The sequence below is a fragment of the Ambystoma mexicanum genome, chromosome 9 (genome assembly GCF_040938575.1).
Source record: "Ambystoma mexicanum isolate Mex_15411 chromosome 9, UKY_AmexF1_1, whole genome shotgun sequence".
In the NCBI taxonomy this organism is placed as follows: Eukaryota; Metazoa; Chordata; class Amphibia; order Caudata; family Ambystomatidae; genus Ambystoma; species Ambystoma mexicanum.
The window spans coordinates 295,200,378-295,223,646 of NC_090931.1; the positions used below are offsets into that span (position 1 = coordinate 295,200,378).

The 23,269-nt window shown below is 44.7% G+C and overlaps 1 protein-coding gene across 2 annotated transcripts; it reads left to right on the plus strand.

Moving 5' to 3' along the window:
• The first annotated feature begins 18,210 nt into the window (after positions 1-18,210).
• LOC138487988 (uncharacterized) lies at positions 18,211-22,180 on the plus strand. Of its 2 annotated transcripts, XM_069614686.1 has the most exons (3): positions 18,211-21,300; positions 21,394-21,504; positions 21,985-22,180. In XM_069614686.1, the coding sequence occupies exon 1, from the start codon at positions 18,477-18,479 to the stop codon at positions 20,562-20,564; it is 2,088 nt and encodes a 695-aa protein (XP_069470787.1). In that variant the 5' UTR covers positions 18,211-18,476; the 3' UTR covers positions 20,565-21,300; positions 21,394-21,504; positions 21,985-22,180. The 2 variants fall into 2 exon arrangements, with proteins under 2 accessions (XP_069470787.1, XP_069470786.1); XM_069614685.1 differs by having other exon boundaries at positions 18,211-21,504.
• Positions 22,181-23,269: the final 1,089 nt, after the last annotated feature.

Consider the following 23,269-nt stretch of genomic DNA (forward strand, 5'->3'; position numbering starts at 1 on the left):
CACACAGTTTAGGTCTCTGGTTTTAGAATCCCAGTGGCCAGCAGAGAAGAGGTCTTCTCTTTTTTATAGAGGTCTCAAGGAGGAATTGAAGGATGCCTTGTCCAGTGTAGCCCAACGCCCTTCTTCTTGTGAGGAATTGATTGATTTAGTAGTTCAGTTGGACTATCGTATAAGTGAAAGAAAAGCAGAAAGGCGTCGTTGTACTCAGGGGGAGGTGAGGTCAGTCACTAGAGGAGATCGTTCAAGGCTTGAGGTAGGTAGTAAAGAAGTGAAACCAAGGTTAAATGATCAACAAAGTAGAATAAAAGGTCCTTTATCAAAGGAGGAAAAGACTAGGAGGCGTGAGAATAATTTGTGTTTATATTGTGGTAGGGGCGGTCATTTTTTAGGAAATTGTCCCTTTACACCCAAAAAATTTTCATCAGCCGGAGGAAAAGGACAGCAAGTTGCAAATACAGTTCAGTCAGCGGTTCCACACATAACTGTAAATGTATCCTTGTATTTGAAGGAGGAAAGGAAAGGGTATGGACCGGTAGTGATTGATTCAGGAGCCACCGGGAACTTTATGAATTGGGGAGTAGCTAAGGCATTGGGAATACCACTTGTGAGGAAGGAAGTTGTGGAACAGGTTCGGGCTGTAGATGGAACTTCTCTTTCATCAGGTCCTATAACTCATGATACTGGTGTTTTGGTTATGGAATTACTTGGAGATCATAGAGAAGAAATTTCATTTGATTTAATTGATACACCAATTTTGAAAATAATTTTAGGCATGCCATGGCTAACCTTGCATAATCCTCAAATTGATTGGAGGAGGCGAGTGGTAGAATTACAGTCTAGTTTCTGTTTAGAAAATTGCCTTTTGAAAGGTAATCTTGGGAGGGAAGAAACACAAGGTTTGGTTTCCTTTTTTCTAACTGATGCAGGTATTACAGGACATAATATAGGAGCGGTGTTAGGACATCTTCCGGAGTGTTATCAAGGGTACAAGGAGGTTTTTGATGAAAAGGAGGCAGGAGAATTACCTCCACATAGGAGTTTTGACTGTAAAATTGATTTGGAGCCCGGGGCGGTTTTACCAAGTAGTCGAGTGTATGCATTAACTGAAAGGGAGAATGATTATCTTAAAGAGTACCTTGCAGAAAATTTGGCTAAGGGTTTTATTCGTCATTCTCAATCTCCAGCCACATCTCCATTATTTTTTGTACCAAAACCAGATGGGTCTCTCAGAACATGCATTGATTATAGAGCTGTGAATAGGATTACGATCAAAAACAAGTATCCTCTCCCTCTAATTTCGGAAATCTTGAATCAGGTCCAGGGAGCCACAATTTTTTCCAAACTAGATTTACGTGGTGCCTATCATCTGGTGAGAGTCCAGGAGGGTGATGAGTGGAAAACGGCATTCAAAACCCGATTTGGGCTTTATGAGTACTTGGTAATGCCTTTCGGTTTATGTAATGCACCAGCTGCCTTTCAATTCTTTATGGATGAAATTTTAAGAGATTTTTTAGACATATTCATAGTAGTATATATTGATGATATTTTGATTTATTCTCAGGATTTAGAGTCTCATAAAATTCATGTGGGAAAGGTTCTACAAAGACTCAGAGAGAATCATTTGTTTGCTAAATTAGAAAAATCCCAGTTTCATACTAATTCTGTGGAATTCTTAGGATACATTGTTTCTCCCAAAGGATTGGAGATGAATCCGAACAAAGTTCAAGCCATCACGGATTGGCCAGCACCAACGAAAGTAAAAGAAATTCAAAGCTTTTTAGGTTTTGCAAATTTTTACAGAAGATTTATTGAAGGATTTTCTCGGTTGATTACTCCCATAACAAAACTCTTAAAGAAAGGTGCCAAATTTGTGTGGTCAACAGAGGCAGAGGAGGCATTTCAAGAATTAAAGAAAAGGTTCAGTTCGGCCCCTATTTTAATTCATCCAGATCCATCTCAGCCTTTTTATGTAGAAGAGGATGCATCGAATCTTGCCATGGGGGCTGTTCTTTCTCAGAGACATCGAGAGACAGGACAACTTCATCCAGTGGCTTACTATTCTAAAAAATTTTCTATGGCAGAACAAAATTATACCATCTCAGATCGAGAATTATTGGCAATCAAGTTCGCTTTTGAAGAGTGGAGGCATTTTTTAAAGGGAGCAAGACATACTGTGACTGTGTTAACAGACCATAGAAATCTGCTTTTTTTTTAAATCAGCTAAGACTCTCACACCAAGGCAGTTAAGATGGTCAGTGTTCTTTGCTGATTATGATTTTGTAGTGACATTTAAGCCAGGTAGGCTTAATGGAAATGCTGATGCTTTATCACGTCAATTTCCTGGAAGTGAGATGGAATCAGAAAAGGAGATGATATCCATTATCGATCCATGCTGTTTTATTTCTGCCGGAATACAGAAAATTGAGGATGTTAAGGAAGAAGTTCGAAAGTCCATGTCAATTGCACAAATGGAGGAATGGGTTCGAAAGGATCCGGTTCGAAAAATTGAAAAAGGATTGCCGTTTTTTGAAAATAAACTTTACTTACCTATTTTGGAATTGCGAGAGAGAGTAATAAGAGACTGTCATGAATCTATGCTGTCCGGACACCCAGGTTTTAGAAAGACGCTGGAATTGGTCAGGAGAAGCTTCTGGTGGGAAACAATGCGTCAGGACATCTTAAATTTTGTAAAAACCTGTGCTATTTGCACTCAAATGAAGAATCAAACCGGAAAACCAGTCGGGTTGTTGGAGCCGTTGCCTATTCCACCTCGTCCTTGGCATACAATCTCCCTGGACTTCATTACAGATCTTCCTTGTGACAAGGGTTGTACATCTATTCTAGTTGTGGTGGACCTCTTGTCAAAAGAGGCTCACTTTGTTCCAATGGAGGGAGAGGTTACTGCAGACGTTTTGGCCAAAGTCTTTTTGCGAGAAATAGTTAGACTGCATGGTCTTCCTAATCAAATTATCTCAGATAGAGGTCCTCAATTCATTTCTAGATTTTGGAGGGTTTTTTGTAAGGATTTGGGTGTGGAAGTCAGTTTATCATCAGGTTATCATCCCGAGACCAATGGACAAGTAGAAAGGGTAAATCAAGAACTGGAGAAATATCTGAGGTGTTATCTACAGGCAGGGGAAGAATGGGTGGATTTGATTTGGCTTGCCGAATTTGCTTATAATAATTGTGCTAAAGATTCAACTAACATGTCTCCGTTTTACCTTGTAAGAGGTTTTCACCCACGGTTTTTAAGTTTTGAAATTACTGAAGAGTCAGAGAATCCTGGAGTTGAGGTTCGATTTAAAAACTATGAGAAAGAATTTGGAAAGAGCAAAAAGGGTACTTTTCGATAGTAAACAGAAGTACAAAAGATTTGCAGATCAAAAAAGGAGGTTGGGTCCTAAATATGAGGTTGGTGACTTGGTTTGGCTTTCGACTAGACATTTGAGAATTAAGGGCAAAAACAAATTTACTCCACGTTTTGTAGGTCCATTTAAAGTAGAAAAGGTGATCAATCCAGTGTCAGTACGGTTAAAATTACCTACTTCCTTGAAAATTCATCCCAACTTTCACATTAGTCTATTAAAACCTGTTATTCAGGGGACTAGAGTTGTACATCCACCTTCACCAGTTCAGTTAGAGAATTCATCTGAAGAGTTTGTAGTGAAAAGAATTGTAGATTCCAGGAGGTTAAGAGGGGAATTACAATATTTAATAGACTGGGAAGGTTTCGGACCTGAGGAAAGTACATGGGAGGATGAGATGAATGTGCATGCACCACAATTAGTCGCAAAATTTCATAGAAAGTATCCTTCTTAAGTTGGCCCTGGGACAGGGCATTAAGGGGGGGGGTACTGTCAGGTTTCGTGGGATTTGGATGAATGAGGTGAAATGAGGATATGATTAACATAAAGTATGGTTTGGGCCTTAACTTTCTATGCAGAGTGTGGAGAGCTTCCCAAGTCAAAATGGAGAATTCCAAAAGGATCAGTGATTGGCCAGAAGTAAAAGAAAGGCATTGTTGGAACATTCTAAACCGCCTTTCATTGTCAGAAGCCCAGCTGGAAGGTGTTATGTTTGAAGCTCTTAAGTTTTAGAAAACTTTAGTTAGGCCCTTGTGCCTAATATTAGTTATTTGGACCAGGAAAGTGTTGGAGATTTAAAAAGAAACTTAGAAAACGTTCCAGTGAAAGAAAGAAGCAAGCTAAGTGATTTCATTATCTTTTATGGAATTTTATGATTATCAAGCAGGAGTTAAATATCAAAACTATTAATTAACTTGTTCCTGTTTTTCTTAGTTTTTGTTTATATAGTAGTTCTTTTTGTTCTTTCAAGAATTTATTTTTGAACTTCTAGAACTGTATTTAAATTAATTGAACTGCGTAACATTTTTTTTGCACCTGGCAAATTGGAGTGTGGAGGTCTGTTATTCATTTTAGCGTTGTGTGTTTTTTCGGCCGTATAGAAGTTTATTGAGTACTGTACCTTTTGTCGGTAACAGTGCTTTTCTTAGCGTCGGACTAGCGTTAGAAATCTTACACTGTCTGCGCAAGTGACAGTGTGGTAGCCACGCGACTCCGAGGCGTTATGTTTAATTTACTAACATTCTAACCTGGCGCGTGATCTTCACGGGGCTGCCTCTTCAAGGATTAGTCTCCGGAACTGAGGAATTTCTCCTTTCCTGTTTGAGCAATTCATATTAAGAAGAGTGGAAGACTATTCCTTTACGCATGCGCCCAAGCCAGTTTCATTTTTGAACTCAATTCCTTGTTCATGTGCGCTTCCATTTTAGAAGGAGTAAACAATATCTTCACGCATGCGCATATTCTGGTAAAAGGAACGCTTCTTTTACGAGCGATCTTCTTTGCAAGCAAAAGATCCAATTAATGAACACTTTTACACATTCAGAAAACAAACAATTTTAAATTGAATAGTTAGAGTGTCATTCTTGGAATTTGTGTTGAAGCTAGACAACAATACAAACTACATGTATAATATTTCCAGCGGGTTGTTTGGGCAAAAGACACTTGAACTGCTTGAAGACAAACTCCTTAAACTGAGAGAGATTAGCAGTTTTTTGCAAAACCGAATTGAAGAAATCAGTAAGAGCATCTAAGACTCTATTTTTATGTTTTCTTCAGTAGAATTCATACACGTCCTCTACGTTATTCACAGAGGATAATCAGGTATGGTGGCGTGTTTATTTACTTAAATTTATAAAGAGAAGTCAGAGCCAAGGAATTCAAAGGTTAGTGACTAAAGTGAATTGTTGTTATTTTCACCAACAGGCTGGCAGATAAAGAAGCTGAGCAAAACCTGAAGTTTATTATTTTGTCCCATTTTCCCCCTTTCCCTTGGGGGTGCTCTCAACTGAACTGTTTGATACCAGTTAAGAGGTTAGCATCCAAAGGGGACTGCGGGGGTTCAGCAGCTTCCGGGGACAACATCAGATTTGAGAAAGCCTGACAGTTTCCACCTCTCTCAAGGTCCTCGAAGCAAAAGCCACTGGTACCCATTCATCTTTTATCCATTGCTCTAGCACTGCCCCCAGACCCACCCCACTTGCATCCACTGTCAAAACAGTTTTATTTTTCAGATCAAATGACTTCAATGAGGGAGCATTCTCTACTTCCTTCCTGACCAACTCAAATTCTGCCGCACACTCCGCGGACCATACAAACCTTGCACACTTCTTCATGAGAGCTCTCATGGCCACCGTTTTTTCAGCATAATTAGGAACAAATTTAACATAATACTCCGCAAGACCAAGAAAAGCCCTTAGCTGATCCTTATTGCCCGGAGCTGGTGTATCTCTCAACACTTGTACTAACTCCTTTTTTGGACTCACACCTCGTGAACTCAAAGTGTGTCCCAAATATGTGACCTCCTGCACACCCACCTGACACTTGGTCAACTTTACCGTCAAACCTCTCTCTTTAAGAATGTGCATGACCTTCCTTACCCTGACATCATGTTGTTCCTTGCTGCTGCCCCAAACCAGAATGTCATCTTGAAAATAGCTGACACCCTTCACACCACCAAACAACTGCTGCATCAACCGCTGAAACACAGCCGAAGCCGAAGCCAATCCAAAAGGCATAGGACAAAACCTGAAAGCCCCAAAGGGAGTCACAAATGACGTAAGAGGTCTAGAATCCACATGCAGGTCAATTTGATGATAAGCGGTTGACAAATCAAACGTTGAAAAGTATTTAGCTTCCCCCAACGTCAACAACAACTCATTTATATTTGGCAAAGGATGCCGATCCACCCATATGTTGGAATTTAATTCTCGGAGGTCTACACACATTCTTATGTTGTCATCACTCTTCTTAACTAAAACTACCGGAAACAACCACTCCGAACACTCAATAGGCTCAATTATTCCTGCTGACTGCAACTTAGTCAGTTCCGCTTTAAATGCCTCCCTGGCTGCAACAGGCACTCCCCTCACTTTATGCACTCTCGGAATCGCCCCCTTCTTCAACACAATGCGATGTGTAAAACCTTTAAGTTTGCCAAGGGTGTCTGAAAATACCTCAGGAAATTCACTCATGAGGAGTGTGGAAGTAACCGTTAGGTTATTCTCTTCCCCTCCCTCCATGACACTTAAAACTGGTTCCTTTTCACCTGGATGAATTTGTATTTTTAGTGCAGCCTGCTCATCCCAACCCAGTACACTTGTGCCCTTGAAGCCACATACAATTTACCCATAGTTTGCCTCCCCTTAAAAGAGAAATTCGACCAATTATAACCAAGCAGGTCAATGGATTGCTGCCCATAAGCATATGGTTTTATGTCCGGGGGCAACAAAGTAGACATTTCTTTACCCAGCACTTCATGATAGATTTCCGGAGACACCAGAGTATAAGGTGACCCCGAATCCACCAACATATCCACAGGATGCTGGTCCACTAATACCGACACCCATGGACCCTTCCGCACACAACCCTCAACATGTAAAATGACACTCTGATTAGAGACACTCTGATTAGAGCCACCACCCGATGCCCCGTCTAGCCCCATGGTAGCATCCTCTGTAAATACACTAGCAACCACCTGCCCCTTACACATACGTGCAAAATGACCCATACGTTTGCATTTCCTGCACTCAACATTGTTAGCAGGACATAACTTCGAACCAACATTGTGACTCAACCAGCCACAATTTTTGCATCGCTCCTTGACCTTAGATGCTCTATTGCCTTGTGTCACCATTTTATCCTCAGCTTTTCTACTCCTTGGCACCACAGCATGTACCATCTCCCTATTCCCGTCCCTTTCAGTAACCACTTGTACACTCGCCTTTGATGCTTCAATTGCTCTGGCAATCTCCAAAACCTTATCAAGAGAAGGATTGATCTCAATCCACAATCTCTCTCTAATTTTTTGATTGGATGTCTTCATCATGATCTGATCCCTTATGTGTTCCTCTCCATTCCCCGGGAACCCGCATGTAGCCAGGAGTGCCCGTAAAGCTGTAACATATGCATCTATGCTTTCCATAGAACCTTGTGCCCTCGAGAAAAACTTATATCGCTCTAAAACCACATTAACTCTTTTACCAAAACGTATTTGCAATTTTTTTAAAGCAGTCTCATATGCACTTACCACCATTTCCCCTTCACCTCCCCCTTGAACCATCACATTCTCTCCCGGCAAATGAGGAAAAACCCTCAACCCCTCAGTACCAATGCAATTCAGTAAAGCAGCCTCCTTTTCATCATCATTAATCTTTGCCCCACCTGCAGCCCTCAAATATACCTTAAAAGCATCTACCCACTGCTCCCAAGGAGCAACCGGCTCTCCCAGATTTGTGAGAAAAGCATGTGGAGGCCTAGCAGCTGTATGCAACATAGTTGGGTATACTCCCCTGTTTCTTATGTCCCCAAAAGTAACTTGCTAACTTTGTGCAATGCTAAAAATCTTACTTCCCTAGCAGCAGATAATTATCTCATTGATACTTTGTGCAGCTACTCCCCAAAAATACATACAGCCCCAAAGTATTGTCACTGGTAATACACCAACGAAGAAAAAAAAAAACCAGACAAGTATCTTCCACTGTTGCCTTGGGCACGTGCACCCACACGTAATGCAGTACAGCCCGAAATGGTACTGGGTGAGTCTCAACTGCTGCCTAGAACACTTGCACCCACAGTAATTGCAGTACAGCCAAGTTCTGGCACTGGGTGAGTCTCAACAGTTAATCCAAAATTCCTTGACAGCCAATCCAGCCCAAGCAAATCAACTAACCTCCTGTTGTCGGCGCTTCAGATTTTATCTTCCCACCTTACCTCCAACCACCTTTATAAGTAATTTGCAGCCCTTTCCACTTGCCAGGATTGATTTGTACTCCGAGTAATTTACACCCTTTCCACTTGCCTGCATGCAGTTGTACTCCTGTACACCCAAATTGGCAGCTGTAAGCGCCACCGCAGCCCCTCCTCCTTCCTTACGGCGACCCAGCACCGTGAACAGCCTTAGATCAGGTCGCTGTCGGGGGCGGGGCCAGCGGCCGGCACTTTATTACGGAGCGCCACCACAGCCCACCTCCTTCCCGGAGACTCACAGTCCCCGAAAAACAGCTTAGGAAGCAGACGCTGCTGGAGGCGGGGCACTACGCCGGCCTCTGCTATACGCGCACACTCTCACGTGTGCCGGCCACCGAACAGATCAGCGGCAACACTTCCTGCCAGCCCCCAACAGACTCCGAGCTGCAGAGGCCTCCTTGACGAATGGAGCTCTCCAGCCCCCCGTCGCTGCCATCGATGGCCGGGCTCCAAGCAGCCGACCCGCAAACTCCCTGGGTCTCAGCTGCCCACCGCAGAGCGGAAACACTGGCCTGCGCGGTGCCCCGACTGGGCACCCGAACCGCTCCTCCCTGCTCAACCAAGCAGACGCGGCCTGGCCCGTGACCGTGCCCCGACTGGGCACCCGGACAGCTCCTCCGCTTCACCACCAGGGCGCCAAAACACTCCTCCTTGCTACACGAGCCGGCGCGGACTGGCCCGCAGCAATGCTCAGACTGAGCAGCACCCGGACAGCTCCTCCGCTTCACCTCCGAATCACCGACAACACCAAAGGTGAGGTATAAGCCCAGACAGCTGCTCCGCGCACACGTGGGATGGGGTCTCACACATCCTCGTCGCCAATGTTATATTCTTGATGTCCACTCCTTGATATGTATAATCATGTAACTTTATTGTAAGACCCCACAGCCTCCTCCTCAGCTCCGACAGCCAACCGCCACTGTGGAATGTTGATTGCCAAACACGCATCAACATTCCACCAGTGTGCCTATGCACGAGCGCGTGCATATTACAACAGTTACCTCATGGGACTGGTATCCGCAGATTTAATCGAGAAAAAAACAAATGGTAAGTTTGTTCGAATTTCGGCTGCATGAAAAAAACGAACAGCCGAAGATATCGAATTAATTTACCATTCGGTGCCTTCATAGTGAACAAGGGGAGTGAGGCTTGCAGGGGTGTCCCCTGTACCCTTGTTCACTCTAAAGGCATTCAGAGTTGCGGGGGCGTCTCTCACTCCCGATATAATAGAGGTAGAACAACCAAAAAAAGACGACCCTGCGGCGCCGGCTCCCATGCACGGAAGTGAAGGGAAATGGCTTCACAGAGAGATGCAGGAGACAGCGGCACACAAGGAGGCGTGCCTCCCACAAGTAAATAAGAGGGTGGGAGGAAGCAGATTAAAAGACATGTTGGGGGGGAGGGAAAACCGAAAGTCATTTTCGTTCAAATAACTTTCGTTTTTTTTCTCCCTGAAACATGTCTAATTCGGTTAATTCACGGTAATCCCATGGGACTACATAGCCCTTCTGCAGTGCTGCTGTTAAGGCTTTCATGGTTGTTATTTTTTTGCTGTGGCTTTATGTAGTGTCTGTGCCCTTTTGCGGGTTTGCAGTGTCCTGCCTATACACAGAATGTAGTGATATAAAAGTAATATTGCAGACGTTGGGACCTAAAGCTTGCCTGACATGCCACCATCACACAGATCATTTGTAAATGGGTGTGCTAATGGATACATTCCTCCCAAAGACTCCTCATCTTTGAAAATCCCCTTCAGACGAATTTGTGTGAATAATTATCATATCCATCAGAAAGAACATTATCGAAGGTAAGTAACGTGTTCTTCACCAGAGCTCCTTGGCTCTTACCTGGTTAAAAGAAGTTGAAGAGAAACAAAATGCCGGCCGTCTTTGAATTGTGCAGATTTGCAGCCATACGGTTCAATTAGACAAAGCTGTCATTCCTGCAGAAATGCTGACGAGGCAGCTTTGCCTCTGTTCCCCCTTCGTGGTGATAAATTCAGGATGGTTAGCGTCAGACAGGTCTTGTAAAACCCTAAGGTCTAATTAACAGTGAGTGCTTAATCAGGAAGGATGGGAAGTTATCCCAGAGTAAGAAACGAAATCAATTGAGCCAGTTGTCTTTAGCGAGCTTGGGGGAGTCCGTTGTTCTCCCAGTGGGTTCTTGTTTCTTCCAAGTAAGAGGCTGTGTGCCTGGCTCAGTGTGGCCGATTTAGCAACAGACATAGGCCGGCACCATGGGCCTCATTATGAGTGGGCCACACTCGATTATTGTTGGCATATGTAGTGGTATTGCAGTAATGGGGAGAGTCTGCATGATTTAGGGTGTCATTACAGCTTCTCCAGTCCAGAGAAAATGCCAGAAAAAATGCCGGTAATTCCCGCACAGCATTTTTTTCCAGACCAGGGAAGTACAAGTTTGCCGGTGGGGGCAGGGACCTACCGGCAGGCCTAACCTGCCGATAGTTCAGGCCCCTACCGGGAAATATATGCCAGAATCACCAGTACCGGTACTACCGGTGCCAGGGATTCCGGCAATACCATCCCATGCAGTCCTATAGGACTCCATGGAATGGGAACTTACTGATGTCGCCGCCACCGGAAAATTATCCTGGGAATACCAGGATATCGGGCGGTGGAGACGATAGGGCCAGTTTGCCAGTACCTTGCCAGAATAACCGGTACCGGCAAACTTGTAATGAGGGCCTTAGAGTCAAGGGGGTCCTTTAGTTCTCCATGTTGGTGTACCACTGGACTCTACTGTGGGCATACAGTATAATTACCTCCACACAAAAGCAGGCAGATTTTAAGTGTTTTGTTAATAAAACGCATAGCTTGGCAGAGCAACAAAACAGGCAGTATTTCCAAATACCGCCTGTTTTACCACTACTGCCAAACTTGTAATGAGGCCCTATGTGTGTGGCTGTGGTGTTGTGGATTCAGCAATAGACCATAGGATGACACCACGTGTGTTGGTGTAGTCTAGTGGATTTAGTAATAGGCAACAGGCAGAGGCTATGTGTGTGGCTGTGGTGTTGTGGATTCAGCAATAGACCATAGGATGACACCATGTGTGTGGGTGTAGTCTAGTGGATTTAGTAATAGGCAACAGGCAGAGGCTATGTGTGGCGTTGTTCTGTGGTGGATTTAGCAATATGGCGTAGACACTGTGTGTGTGTGGCTGCAGTGGGGTGGACTTAGCAACGTTTAGATGCTATGTGGGTGGCTGGAGTGTGCCATATGAGTCAAGAGAAGCCATTGGTGTTGGTTGTGTGAAGGGCTTGAAATAATGCATCAACTCAGAAGGATGTTCGGGAAGCAATTAGGAACCATGCGTTAATGCAATTATGACCTAGACAGTAGGTTGCAAATTGCAGGCTCCTACTTTCGCCACTTATAACAGAAAACTGGTATGGTAGTACCATGGGGGCTTTAAGGAATGCACAAATGACTGAGCCCAAAAGCTGGGGTTTGTGCCCTTTATTGGCATGCAGAAAGCCTGCACACAGAAGGTAACGGAATCAACAAATATTGCAGTCTCTGTGTTTACTAGGTAAATAGGTAAAGGTATCCCACCCTTAGAAATGACAAGTCCTCTCATGCCCGGGTGCCGGTGAGTCCTGGTGGGCTAGCTAGATGTGGGCTTTCCAGTGTCCCGTACCCGGGACTATCCGGTGCCAAGTCTCTCCACATGATGCTGGCCCTGCCTCTCTGATCTTCTGCTGAATCTTCTCTAGTAGATGTAAATACAGCTGGAGTTGGAGGCAGCAGTTCCCGTAACAAACTTTAGTCCCCATCCCTCTTCTCCAACTTCTTGTTTGTATCCCTCCCAGTCAACTCTCTGAATGGAAGGCAACCTTCCTGTTCAATTCCAATTCCTTTTCCTAGCATATGTTCCTGTCTAAGGCTAGAATTTGCTCTCTTCCTGTTCGCCGCCTGCTGCTGTAACGTCCTCTTTTTGGGTCTTCAACCCCTACCTGGCATTCTTATCTCCTTCTGACTCTTGTCACCTACTTCAACTATTTCCACCTCCTCCAAGTATTTGTCTCCTGTTGTCATCACCACCTCAAAACCTTGGCTAACTTCTCTCGGTCTTGGTCTTATCACCCCTTCAGGTTCTCACAACTTCCCCATCCGCTCTCTTCCCACCACCTCTTGGTGTTACTACCTCCTTCAGGTCTTCTGCCATCTCCTCCTGTCACTATCTCCACTCTCGTTGCACCTTTGCCTGACTCCTCCCACTCTGGACTCCAGGAGCCTCTTCTCCTCCACTGTCTTTGCAATGCATCCCACACTTCTCCAACTGTTAGCTACAACCTGCTCCTAGACTGGGGCTATATGGTGGTCCCTCTTCCCCCAGAGTGGGTCTTATTCTGAGGGCCTGCACCCATGAGTGCTGATTGAGTGATATCTGGGGCTGGATAACTTCCCAGAATCCACTTGGGCTTTGTTTGGGCTCCAGGTTGGACTAAGCCAATAGCTAGCCCTTTTGCCATCTTGTATTTCTAATGGATTCTTTCCTCCCACAGATTCCTCATCTATCATATCCATCTCAGAGCGCGCCGTTCTTTGGAAACCTTTCTGCCATTAGGGGGTGCAACGTGCTCTGTGTAGGCTCCGCTTGATGCCTGCCAGGCCACTATCTATTGAGGTGCTGCACCCCATGAACTCAATTCCTTTTGTATATTCACACTATTCCTTTCTAGAACACTGCTTAGCATCATGCCTAATCCTGCAAAGGCCTCTGGTTTCAAACCCTGCAGGGACTGTGGCCGACAGATGCATGTCAGAATTTGACCCCTACAGTATCTGATTGTACTGTCTGGGGGAGGACTGCGGCTTGCAAAACTGCTGTTTGTACCAGTTTATGCACCCAAGGCCGTACAGGAAAGCGAAGCTAAACTCCTCTCCTATTTCCACAAGGAAAAAGCTGACAGGAGCTCCTAGTCAAGATCTCATGGTACAGAGAGACAGCCTGACAACAGATCTCTCATGGAGGAAGAAGAAGAATAAGAAGTAGTAGTGGTCCCGCCTCCCCCAGGAGTTCCTCACAACACCACTATTATACTTCCTTGAGGAAAAGGAGTAATCACTCAAGGGACTTCCCAGAAATGAACTAGCAGGTACTGTTTCCAACCCAATCCTCCATTTGAAAGAATTGGAGGCGTTTCACATGAAGATGCTAGACATATCACCAAACCTACCGGAACGCACGACCGAGTGCTAATGAGCCTGGCTTCAGAGTACAACCATCCAGTGCTAGACCATTCAGCACCTCCCCAGGCCAGGGCACCGTTGGTATCACTCCGTGCTGGCGATGTCAGCACTCCTTAGGAGTATTCCCCACTCTCTATGAAAGCCTTAATGTAAATAAATGGCAGGCATTTTCGGTGAAGAAGAGGATATCAGTCCCTTTCAGAATGGAACCGCTGGGCCACCAGAGGGCGGGAGGCTTTCCTGAGGAGTTCTACGGGAAAGGTGAAGGGCTGATGAAACTCGCCTCTGACATACAGATGGCCAGAGGGTTGGACACCTCCCCAGAGCTGGAGCTCCTACTGGCGCTGACCCTGGTGAAGCCACAGGGGGCTTTACAGTGTCTGATGGCGAAGGTGATCGACGCCCTTAATTTGTCAGCCCTGTCTGGACCTGACGCACGGTTCGAGTTGACTGACATGTGAGGCCAGTGTCCAATAGGCTTCTTCCCTTCCACATGATGGTTAGAACCCCAGTGTTGGATCCCTACAGGGGCACCTTGCAAAGAAACACCACCCAGCGCCAACTGACCCCACTTACTTGTCCACCATGCCTTCCCAGAGAGCTTGGTGGTGCAGACAGCAAAGGCCAATTAAAAAACATGAAGTGTTCCCTTTCTGTCACCAGACAGGGATGGTAAGAGGATATATGCTTGGGGAAAGAAAATCGTTGCCTCCAACAGCCTTGCCCTGAGGGCGGTGAACGCTTCCTGAGCCATGGCCAAATTCCCTTTTGGACTATGGTGAGTGATTACTCGGGCGAGGGAATACATGACACAGGGTGAAGGGAGAGAGGGTTTCTACTCTCTTGTCCATGATGGCAAGGAGGCATCCTGACAGATGCTACAGTCCGGCCTTGATGTGGCAGACTGTTTTGCACAGGCAATGGGCACTAGCATGGTTTTGAGAAGGATCTCCCTGTTTGGCACAGAGTGGTTTCATGCCACATCAGGTGCCTGGGACTTACAGGTTGCCCAGCAGGGATACTGCCTCCGTTAAGACCACCCTCCCACCAGCCCCCCTTGCCTCCAGAACCCCGCCATTTGGAGGAGGTCTTGGAAAAGAGCACACTAGAACAAGTTCTGTGCTCGGAATGAGGCAGGGGCTGGTATTCGGTTTACTTTCTGGTTCCAAAGAATAATGAGGGCCTGCGCTCTATTTTGGATCGGAGTCTTCTGAATTTGTACCTCTCCAGGGAAATGTCCAAGATGGTAACGTTAGTCCACATCCTTCAAGCCCTCGACCCACAGGAATGGCTGGTCACCTTAGATCTTGACTATGTTTCTGATCAATCAGAGCCACTAAAAATCCCTGAAATTTGTAGTGGGATCCTGCCACTACCAATTCAAGGCACTGCAGTTTAGCCCTCCCTGGGCACCCAGTGTCTTCTCCAAGCTACTGGCAGTGGTTGCTGCTTGGCTCCACAAGCCAGGCATCGGCACACATGTACTGCATGGGCACCCTACTGCACAGCTTGGGCTTCTCCCTGAATTTCAGTCAGTCTCAAGTTTCGTTTTCCAAATGCCTCCGATTGCTCGGCACAGTTTTGGATGCTCACCTGGGCATGGTCTTCCTGCCCGAGGATTAAGTGGCGAACATCTTTCAGATGGTTCAAGTCCTACAATCTCAGGGTTAAGTTACAGCCTCAGCATTTCTGCAAATGCTGGGCCTCATGGCTTCATGAATTCTCGTTGTGCCGGAGGCCCAACTGTGCATTAGATCACACCAGTAGCTACTCCATTGCCAGTGGTCCCAGTTTCAGTGAAACATGTTGGATTTGTTGTTGTTATCCAACAGGGTCTCTCAGGATCTAACATGATGGTACCTAGGAGACAGATTGGTGAAAGGAGTGTTGCTTTGGCAACCCTGGCCTCAATTTACAGTGGTCACTGAAGCGCCTCTGAACGGTATGGTGCTCACCTGCAGGACCTGATGGCGAGCGATCTATGGTCTCGTTCAGAGTCTTGGGAACCCATACATTTTCTGGAATTGAGGATGATCAGGCTGGCACTGGTCACCTTCATTCCGTCTGTAATAGGCAAATGCATGTTCATCTTAACAGACAACATGGTGGCCATATGCTACCTCAACAAACTGGGAAGAAATGAGACTGTGTTTATGGGCTCTGGAGAACAATGTATCCCGGACAGCGGCTCATCTGGAGTGCCAGTACATTTTTTTGGCTGATACCTTCAGCAGACAGACTTCGGTCTTCCACAAGTGGGAGCTCTGGCAGGAAGTTCTGGAGGAGATTTTGTTTAATTGGGGAGCTTCTAAAGTGGTCCTCTTTGCTTCCAGTGTAAACAGGAAGTGTGAGTTGTTCTGCTCTAGGGCATATCCTCAACAGGGAGCTCTGGGGGACGGTCAAATGGACATTCGATCCCCTGTATGCATCCCCATATATCCCAGTCAGCCCCTTGTTCTCTGGGAGACTGCCCCTGTTCAGGACCACGTTCATTCTGAGTTCCCCAGATTGGGCCCATAGAACTTGATATCCAGAGTTTTTGGACAGGTCCATCTGCCCTCCATGGAGCCTTTTTAAAGAGAGTGGATATTCTCTCACAGTTGGAGTGGCAGGCCCCTCCAGCCGAACCTCAGCAGTGTGAACCTCCATGCCTTGCTGCTGAGAGGCTAAGCTACAAGGACTGGGACTTATCAGATGATGATCTGGATGGGCTCCTTTTAGCCCGGAGGCCTGCCATTAGGTCCATGTATGCCTGCAGATGGTGTACATTTTCTGCTTTGTGTCAGGAGAGGAATGTGGATCCTTTCACTTGTGCCACATCCTCTGTTATAGATGTTCTACTCTTCTTGTCCCAGACCGACCATCAGGTTATCACTGTAAAGGGGTACCTGGCCGCTACCTCGGACCCCTGAGCAAAGCTCTGTCTTAATGATCCCCATGGTTATAACCGTTTTGATGTGATTGTGTAATCCGTTTCCACCACGTCAGTTTGTTGTTCAGAGGTAGGATTTGTATTTAGTTTTAACATTGCTTATAGGAGCTCTTTTTGAGCCCATGGATTCTTTTTCCTTAAGGTTGCTTTCCTGGTTGCCATCACTTCCGCTAGACCGCTGAATGTCCATTAAGCCTCCCTATTTAGTTTCCTCCAAGGAGAAGGTGACACAGAGTTCGATCTTCTCTGCTTAAGATTGTCTCAGACTTTCACCTCTCCTGGAAAATAAATCTTCCTGTGTTTTTTTCTCGTCCTCACCCTACCAAGGCAGAGGAGCGATTCCATCGCAGAGCGCCAGGGGACCTCTCCGGTGGTGATAGTGCTCGGTATAAATATCCTTTAACATTAACATTGGCTAGACCCTGTGTGGGCTATCAGCTACCACGTTGCTCGTACAAGGGATGCCAGGAAGGATGACCAGCTCTTTGTAGGTTATGCCGGTGGCCATGCTGGCAGGGCTGTGATAAAACAGACCTTGTCATGGTGGATCATTCTCTGCATCTCGGAATGCCATGACCTGGATAGCAAGGATGTACCTGAAGGTGTCGGGGCTCATTCTGCCAGAGGAGTGGAAGCCACCTCCACGCTGCATAGGGGAGTCCCTGTCCTGGATGTTTGTCAAGTGGCTACAAGGGCTTCCTTGCACAAGCAAATACCAAACATTATTGCTTGGATTCCCTTTCGAGGCAGGACATCTTCTTTGGCTGGTTGGTCCACCAGAGCTTTCTGTTCTCCTCTCCCTCCTCCAGATCCATGTACTGCTTTGGGAGTCTATCATAGATGAGGAATCCGTGGGAGGGAAAAATCCATTAGAAAAACACACTACTTACCTCTCTGTAATGTCCGTTTGGATGGATGGTTCCTCCCATGTATTCCTCATTGCCCTTCCAAACTACCTAGCTTGGCAGATATAAGTACACATTCTTAGGTTCTGCAGTCCTTCAGCAGCAGAGTGCACAGGGGGGAAAAGGTGGAACGGATGTCACGGGGCGTAGCGCGACAATATATTCTGGCCTCAAAGTCATGTCTGGCGCATAGGGGCATACAGCCTCATCACAAGTTTGCTGGTATCCCACCGGTAATTCCGGTGGGATACCGGCAAACTCTAATTCCATTACTGGCACATGTCAGCTGGTGTTACCAGTAAATCCCCATTCCATGTAGTCCCTCAGGACTCCATGAGGGGATTTTTCGGGTATTTTGCTGCCGTTTGTTTCCGATAGGGGTCAGATTTACCTCCAGCACTGAACTGGAGGTAAATCCTCCATCCCTACCGGCAAAGTTGTAGCTGGCCAGTCCAGTAAAAGTGCTGGTAGATGCACTGACAATACAGCTTTCAGAATTCAAGTCAAAAGAGGATCTGACACAACTTTTGGAAGATATCAATTCCAAATTGAGCAATTACAAAGCAGACATAGAACAAAGGAAACTTCGTAAGTTTAAACGCGATACGTTCGATTATTTGAACGATATCGTGTATACCTGGCAGGAGTTTTACCATCACAGAAACGCCAGCAGAAGTCGAGCTAATAATCTTAACAACTCCAACTCAGGGAGTGATAGTAGTAGTAGCAGTGTGGGAGAACCAATACCGAAAGACCAGTCACAAGAACAAATTCCACAGCAAGTACCAACACCTGGGACCACAATTCCACACCTTACACCATCTCAATCTGGGACAGTTGCTAGTACCACAGGTGTTTTTTTAGGCCTGAGAGACAGACAAAAAGAAAAAGAAAAACACGACGAGGCAAGAAAAACACAAAAAGGAAGATACAAATAAGTGAAAATCTAGTCATCAACCTATCAAGCAAAAACCTGACGAGTGGCCAACTTGATATCTTAAACCGTGGTCTTTCCTTTGTTCCTACTTGCAACACATCACTATTTGAAGAAAAAATCTGTCTTCACAGATTGTTGAGGAAATTAAGATTGAAGATGTTTTTCGAATCCGATTTGGATACAGAATCACAGGCCCTAGAGGATGACATCCTACAGATGCGCCCCAAGAGTACTTTCGACCCTCAGATTCAAAATTCGATCTTGGATCTCTTCGAGAAGAGTGTCATTAATGACCTCAAAAGAATTAATTACCATAGCACTAAACCAGTTAATATTAAGAATAGCCAACTTGAACATGTTGAACAGCTGGCTAAAGATGAAGATTTAACTATCAAACCTGCGGATAAGGGTGGGGCAATCGTGATCATGGATTCATCCTACTACACACGGAGATGTCTGGAACTACTTAACGACACCGTTACTTACACAAAACTTGATAATGATCCACTACTTAGAATCAAAGCCATCATCCAGAAAGCTATTGACAATGCTTTGGAAAACAACTGGATTGATTCAAAAACAAGTCAGTTCCTTATAAACAAATATCCAATCACGCCTGTGTTCTATGGCTTACCAAAGGTTCATAAAGACAACATTAATCCGCCACTCAGACCAATAGTTGCGGGAACTGATAGCATATTTGACCCATTGGCCATCTATGTGGATCGTTTACTTCAACCTCTAATCCAGGAAATACCAACCTACCTGAAGGACACTACAGACTTCCTCAACTGTCTACAAGAAATCATAGCCCTGGACACTAGCTGCATTCTCTTTAGTATGGATGTATGCAGCCTTTACACCTCTATTCCCCACATCGAAGGGGTTGATGCTGTACTCTGGCTCCTGTTGAATCATGAACATATAAGAGGGAACAAAGAATTTATTGTGGAATTACTGGAAATAATTCTTCACAACAGTTACTTTAGATTTCAGGGCCAATACTATGTACAATCATCAGGTACTTCAATGGGGTCGGCCATGGCTCCGGTTTATGCTAACACCTACATGTATAAATTTGAAAAAGAAAACGTGTTGGATCACCCATTTTGGTCATTTAAAATCTTGACCTGGAAACGTTATATAGATGATATCTTCGGTATCTGGTGTGGTACACGAGATGAATTGGATCTTTTTTTGGAACATCTGAATTCAGTGAACAACACAATCAAATTCACAATGGAAGTAGGGGACCCTTCATTACATTTTTTGGATGTGAGCTTACAGATCAAAGAGGGTCACATCGACACCACGGTGTACCATAAACCAACAGACGTGAATAATCTTTTACATTTCAGCAGTTTCCATCCTAAACCCATGCTCAAAAGCCTACCATTCAGTCAAATGTTAAGATTGAAGAGAATTATCTCAGACCCAGCAGGCCTTGACTCAGAATGTTCATTTCTAGTTGAACGATTTGGATCTAGGGGGTATCCAGATACTATCACAGGAGAAGCCCGCAACAGATCAGAGACCTTCACGAAGGAACAACTACGCATCCCTAAAGTCAAGGATAAGTCCACACCGCTACTCTACATTTCAAAGTACTCACGACAGAGTTTCCAAATCAGCAAAACTCTGCGTAAAAATTGGACCATACTACACAATGATCCCTCTCTCCTGAAATTATTTCCCAAAGCACCAATGATGGCCTTTAAACGTGGACATAATCTCAAAGATAAACTAGTGAGAGCGGAAAGACCTCCTAAAGACAAACAACTTGTACTGAGTACCATAAAGAAGGGTACCTTTCCCTGCTTGAACTGTACGAACTGTAACAATGTTATAAAAGGTGAAACGATATCTCACCCACAAACTGGGAAGAAATTCAAAATCAGAGACTTTTCCACCTGCCTCTCCGCAGGTGTCATCTACTCATTGAAATGTCCCTGTGGTAAATTATACATAGGACAAACCACAAGACCCGTCAAAGAAAGATGGTCAGAACACAAATCCACCATCAGATGTAAGAATCTCAGATCCCCAGTGGCAAGGCACTTCATCGAATTCCAACATACGATTGCACAAATTAAATTTCAAGTCATAGAAATTGTCAAACGTCCACACAGAGGTGGCAATTACCAATCCTTGTTGTCACAGCGAGAGAAGTACTGGATCCACACACTTGACACTTTGCAACCTAAGGGTCTGAATGATGAATTCTCTTTGAGTTGCTTTCTATAGTGAATTGTGAAACTCACATGTTACATCGCCAACTACTATACACAAGTGTCAGTATCCCGGACCTTAAAAAAAATTTTTTTCTTTGTCATTACAAGTGTTGTGACTTTGATGTTTTCTTCAAGGGAACTGTATTTTCCTATGTTTGACTTGCCTATATTCACTTAAATGTTTGCACCTGTTCACGAATGACCAATTGAACCATCTCTCCATTCGTTCGAACCTTGTATGAGTAATAGGCTACATCGCAATCTTTTATCCCCTTGCCATTGAATTATACTTGTCTCACTATATAATGAGTAGCCTCATGACTCTACATGATTTGTTTTGGACTATTAAGAGTAAACTGCATGTACCATTTGTGCTATCTATCATGACTGTAACGATTATTGTACTATTCACAAATTTCTGTTCCATTAGAACCAAAATTATAAAATGCGTTGCGATGGTGAACACCAGAATTCTTATGTTTCATTATGGAACATATTAACTCTACTTTTCTTATTTATCCTGATCTCTGGTCAGTCCCTATGAGTACGCTTGCACTATGCGCCATTGCATGATGGCCTCCATATTCCTCACTCACCGGCTTCTATGCCCTTTTCTATGTTTATTATTTAGTTTCCTTTCTACGTCTGACGGCGTGTCCCCAGCACAGCTCGTTCCCTAGGTTACGACCGCGCGGAGCCACTGCCTGCCGGTTTCAGTTTCCACTAACAGTGTTCCCCGCACTGTACAGGTAAGCTACCGCTACTTGGGTCCCTTTGCCCGGTTGGGAGACCCCAGGTTTATTTTTCTCCAGTATAACAGAAATGTATATGTCCCCACTTAGGTGCCAGCAGTACGTGTCTCTTTGCAGATGCCCTGCATCGTATAATTGTTTCGAATACTTGTTGACCACACGGATGCCCCTGTTGCCTTGGCTACTCGTCCCGCAACTCGAGTGAGTGCATTCTTTAAAACCAATTCCGGTTTATTTTAAGTATTATTTATTTTATTCAGTAGCGCTCTTTTGGAGTTATTCTTTCTCCGTCCACAGGAGGGGTATGGTTTTTTCTTAAACACGCTCCCCATATTGACTCAGCTTTTTCACTATTCAAGGGTGGTCCTTGCTATTTAGAACCCACTACCGCTTTTGGCTTATCTCGATCTGTCTGACTCTTCATCACGCCATTTTCTAGATCCCACCATGTAGGTGGATCTCACACAATACATCTCCTTTGTTATGTGTTTAGCTATTAGTATAGAGTGTTTCTCTTTGATCTGTTAGTTCACTCTTTTCACCATACTAGATCTCCAGTATTCTGCTCTTCACCATCTCGCTAGCATCCCGAGTTATGTACAGCTTGTCAGTCAGTCCTTGACTGTTATGGAAATAAAATAAAAGATTTTACTTTTTGTCTCCTTGAAATGTTGTCAACAGTTCAATTGGGCCCTTATGAAGAAGAGGTTACCCTCGAAACGCGTCGGCCACTCCACAATTGGACAGCATCACCTCTCCATCATTTATTGCTTCTTCGCAATTTGTTTTAATATGTTAAACGTCACGAATTACTTTGTACAACAGAATGTGCCTTTTGGCAAATTTTGTTTTCCTCTTTGCCAAATAAATTGTTATATGCTCAACTAACAAACTGCTGTTATATATCTATATCCATATATTTGAAGGCCCTATGTGGCATCAGTAAACAGTGTGCAGGGGACGGGAGGGCCCCACTTTTTGGGTCCTCTTCTATTTCCACATTCTTAGGTTCTGCAGTCCTTCAGCAGCAGAGTGCACAGGGGGGAAAAGGTGGAACGGATGTCACGGGGCGTAGCGCGACAATATATTCTGGCCTCAAAGTCATGTCTGGCGCATAGGGGCATACAGCCTCATCACAAGTTTGCTGGTATCCCACCGGTAATTCCGGTGGGATACCGGCAAACTCTAATTCCATTACTGGCACATGTCAGCTGGTGTTACCAGTAAATCCCCATTCCATGTAGTCCCTCAGGACTCCATGAGGGGATTTTTCGGGTATTTTGCTGCCGTTTGTTTCCGATAGGGGTCAGATTTACCTCCAGCACTGAACTGGAGGTAAATCCTCCATCCCTACCGGCAAAGTTGTAGCTGGCCAGTCCAGTAAAAGTGCTGGTAGATGTTATTACTGCCACTTTTGTAAAAGATAAAAAAATAAACCTTGCACAATATCATACAAGAAAAATAAAATCTGATACAACACAAAACTATCAACATCCAAAAAGGGAAAAAAATCAGCATTTCGCATTACTGTTGTTCTGGCTGTTATCTCATAAATCAGATGGCACAGAACCACCTAAATCATAGTCACTTAAAATGGCAACACAGGAACATGGAACAGTCACCTAAAGTGCATCACTTTATCATTAATATTTTAAAATAGATTGTAAACATTTAAGGGTTGCTAAGATCAGGCAGACTTGGTTGTCTGAAAGGACACTCCTTCAAATGTCTACAGAGCGCATCCTTTTATGAAGCAAATGTACTAAAATATTTACCCCATATCTTGTACAAATAAGAGCATTGCACGTATAAATGAAAACGAGACTCAGCTTCAGTGTGGTCACCACAGAATCGACCAAAACAATCTATTTGAGGGGTCCAAGCTCTAATTCCCAATATTTCATGTGTGGGTAGTATATTTAATCTCAATCTTGAGAATTGGTTTCTCCATTAATCCCTGGGGGAA

Excerpts from the sequence above, each read along its gene's own strand:
- LOC138487988 (XM_069614685.1), top strand. The coding sequence starts at position 18,477 with ATGTTTTTCGAATCCGATTTGGATACAGAATCACAGGCCCTAGAGGAT.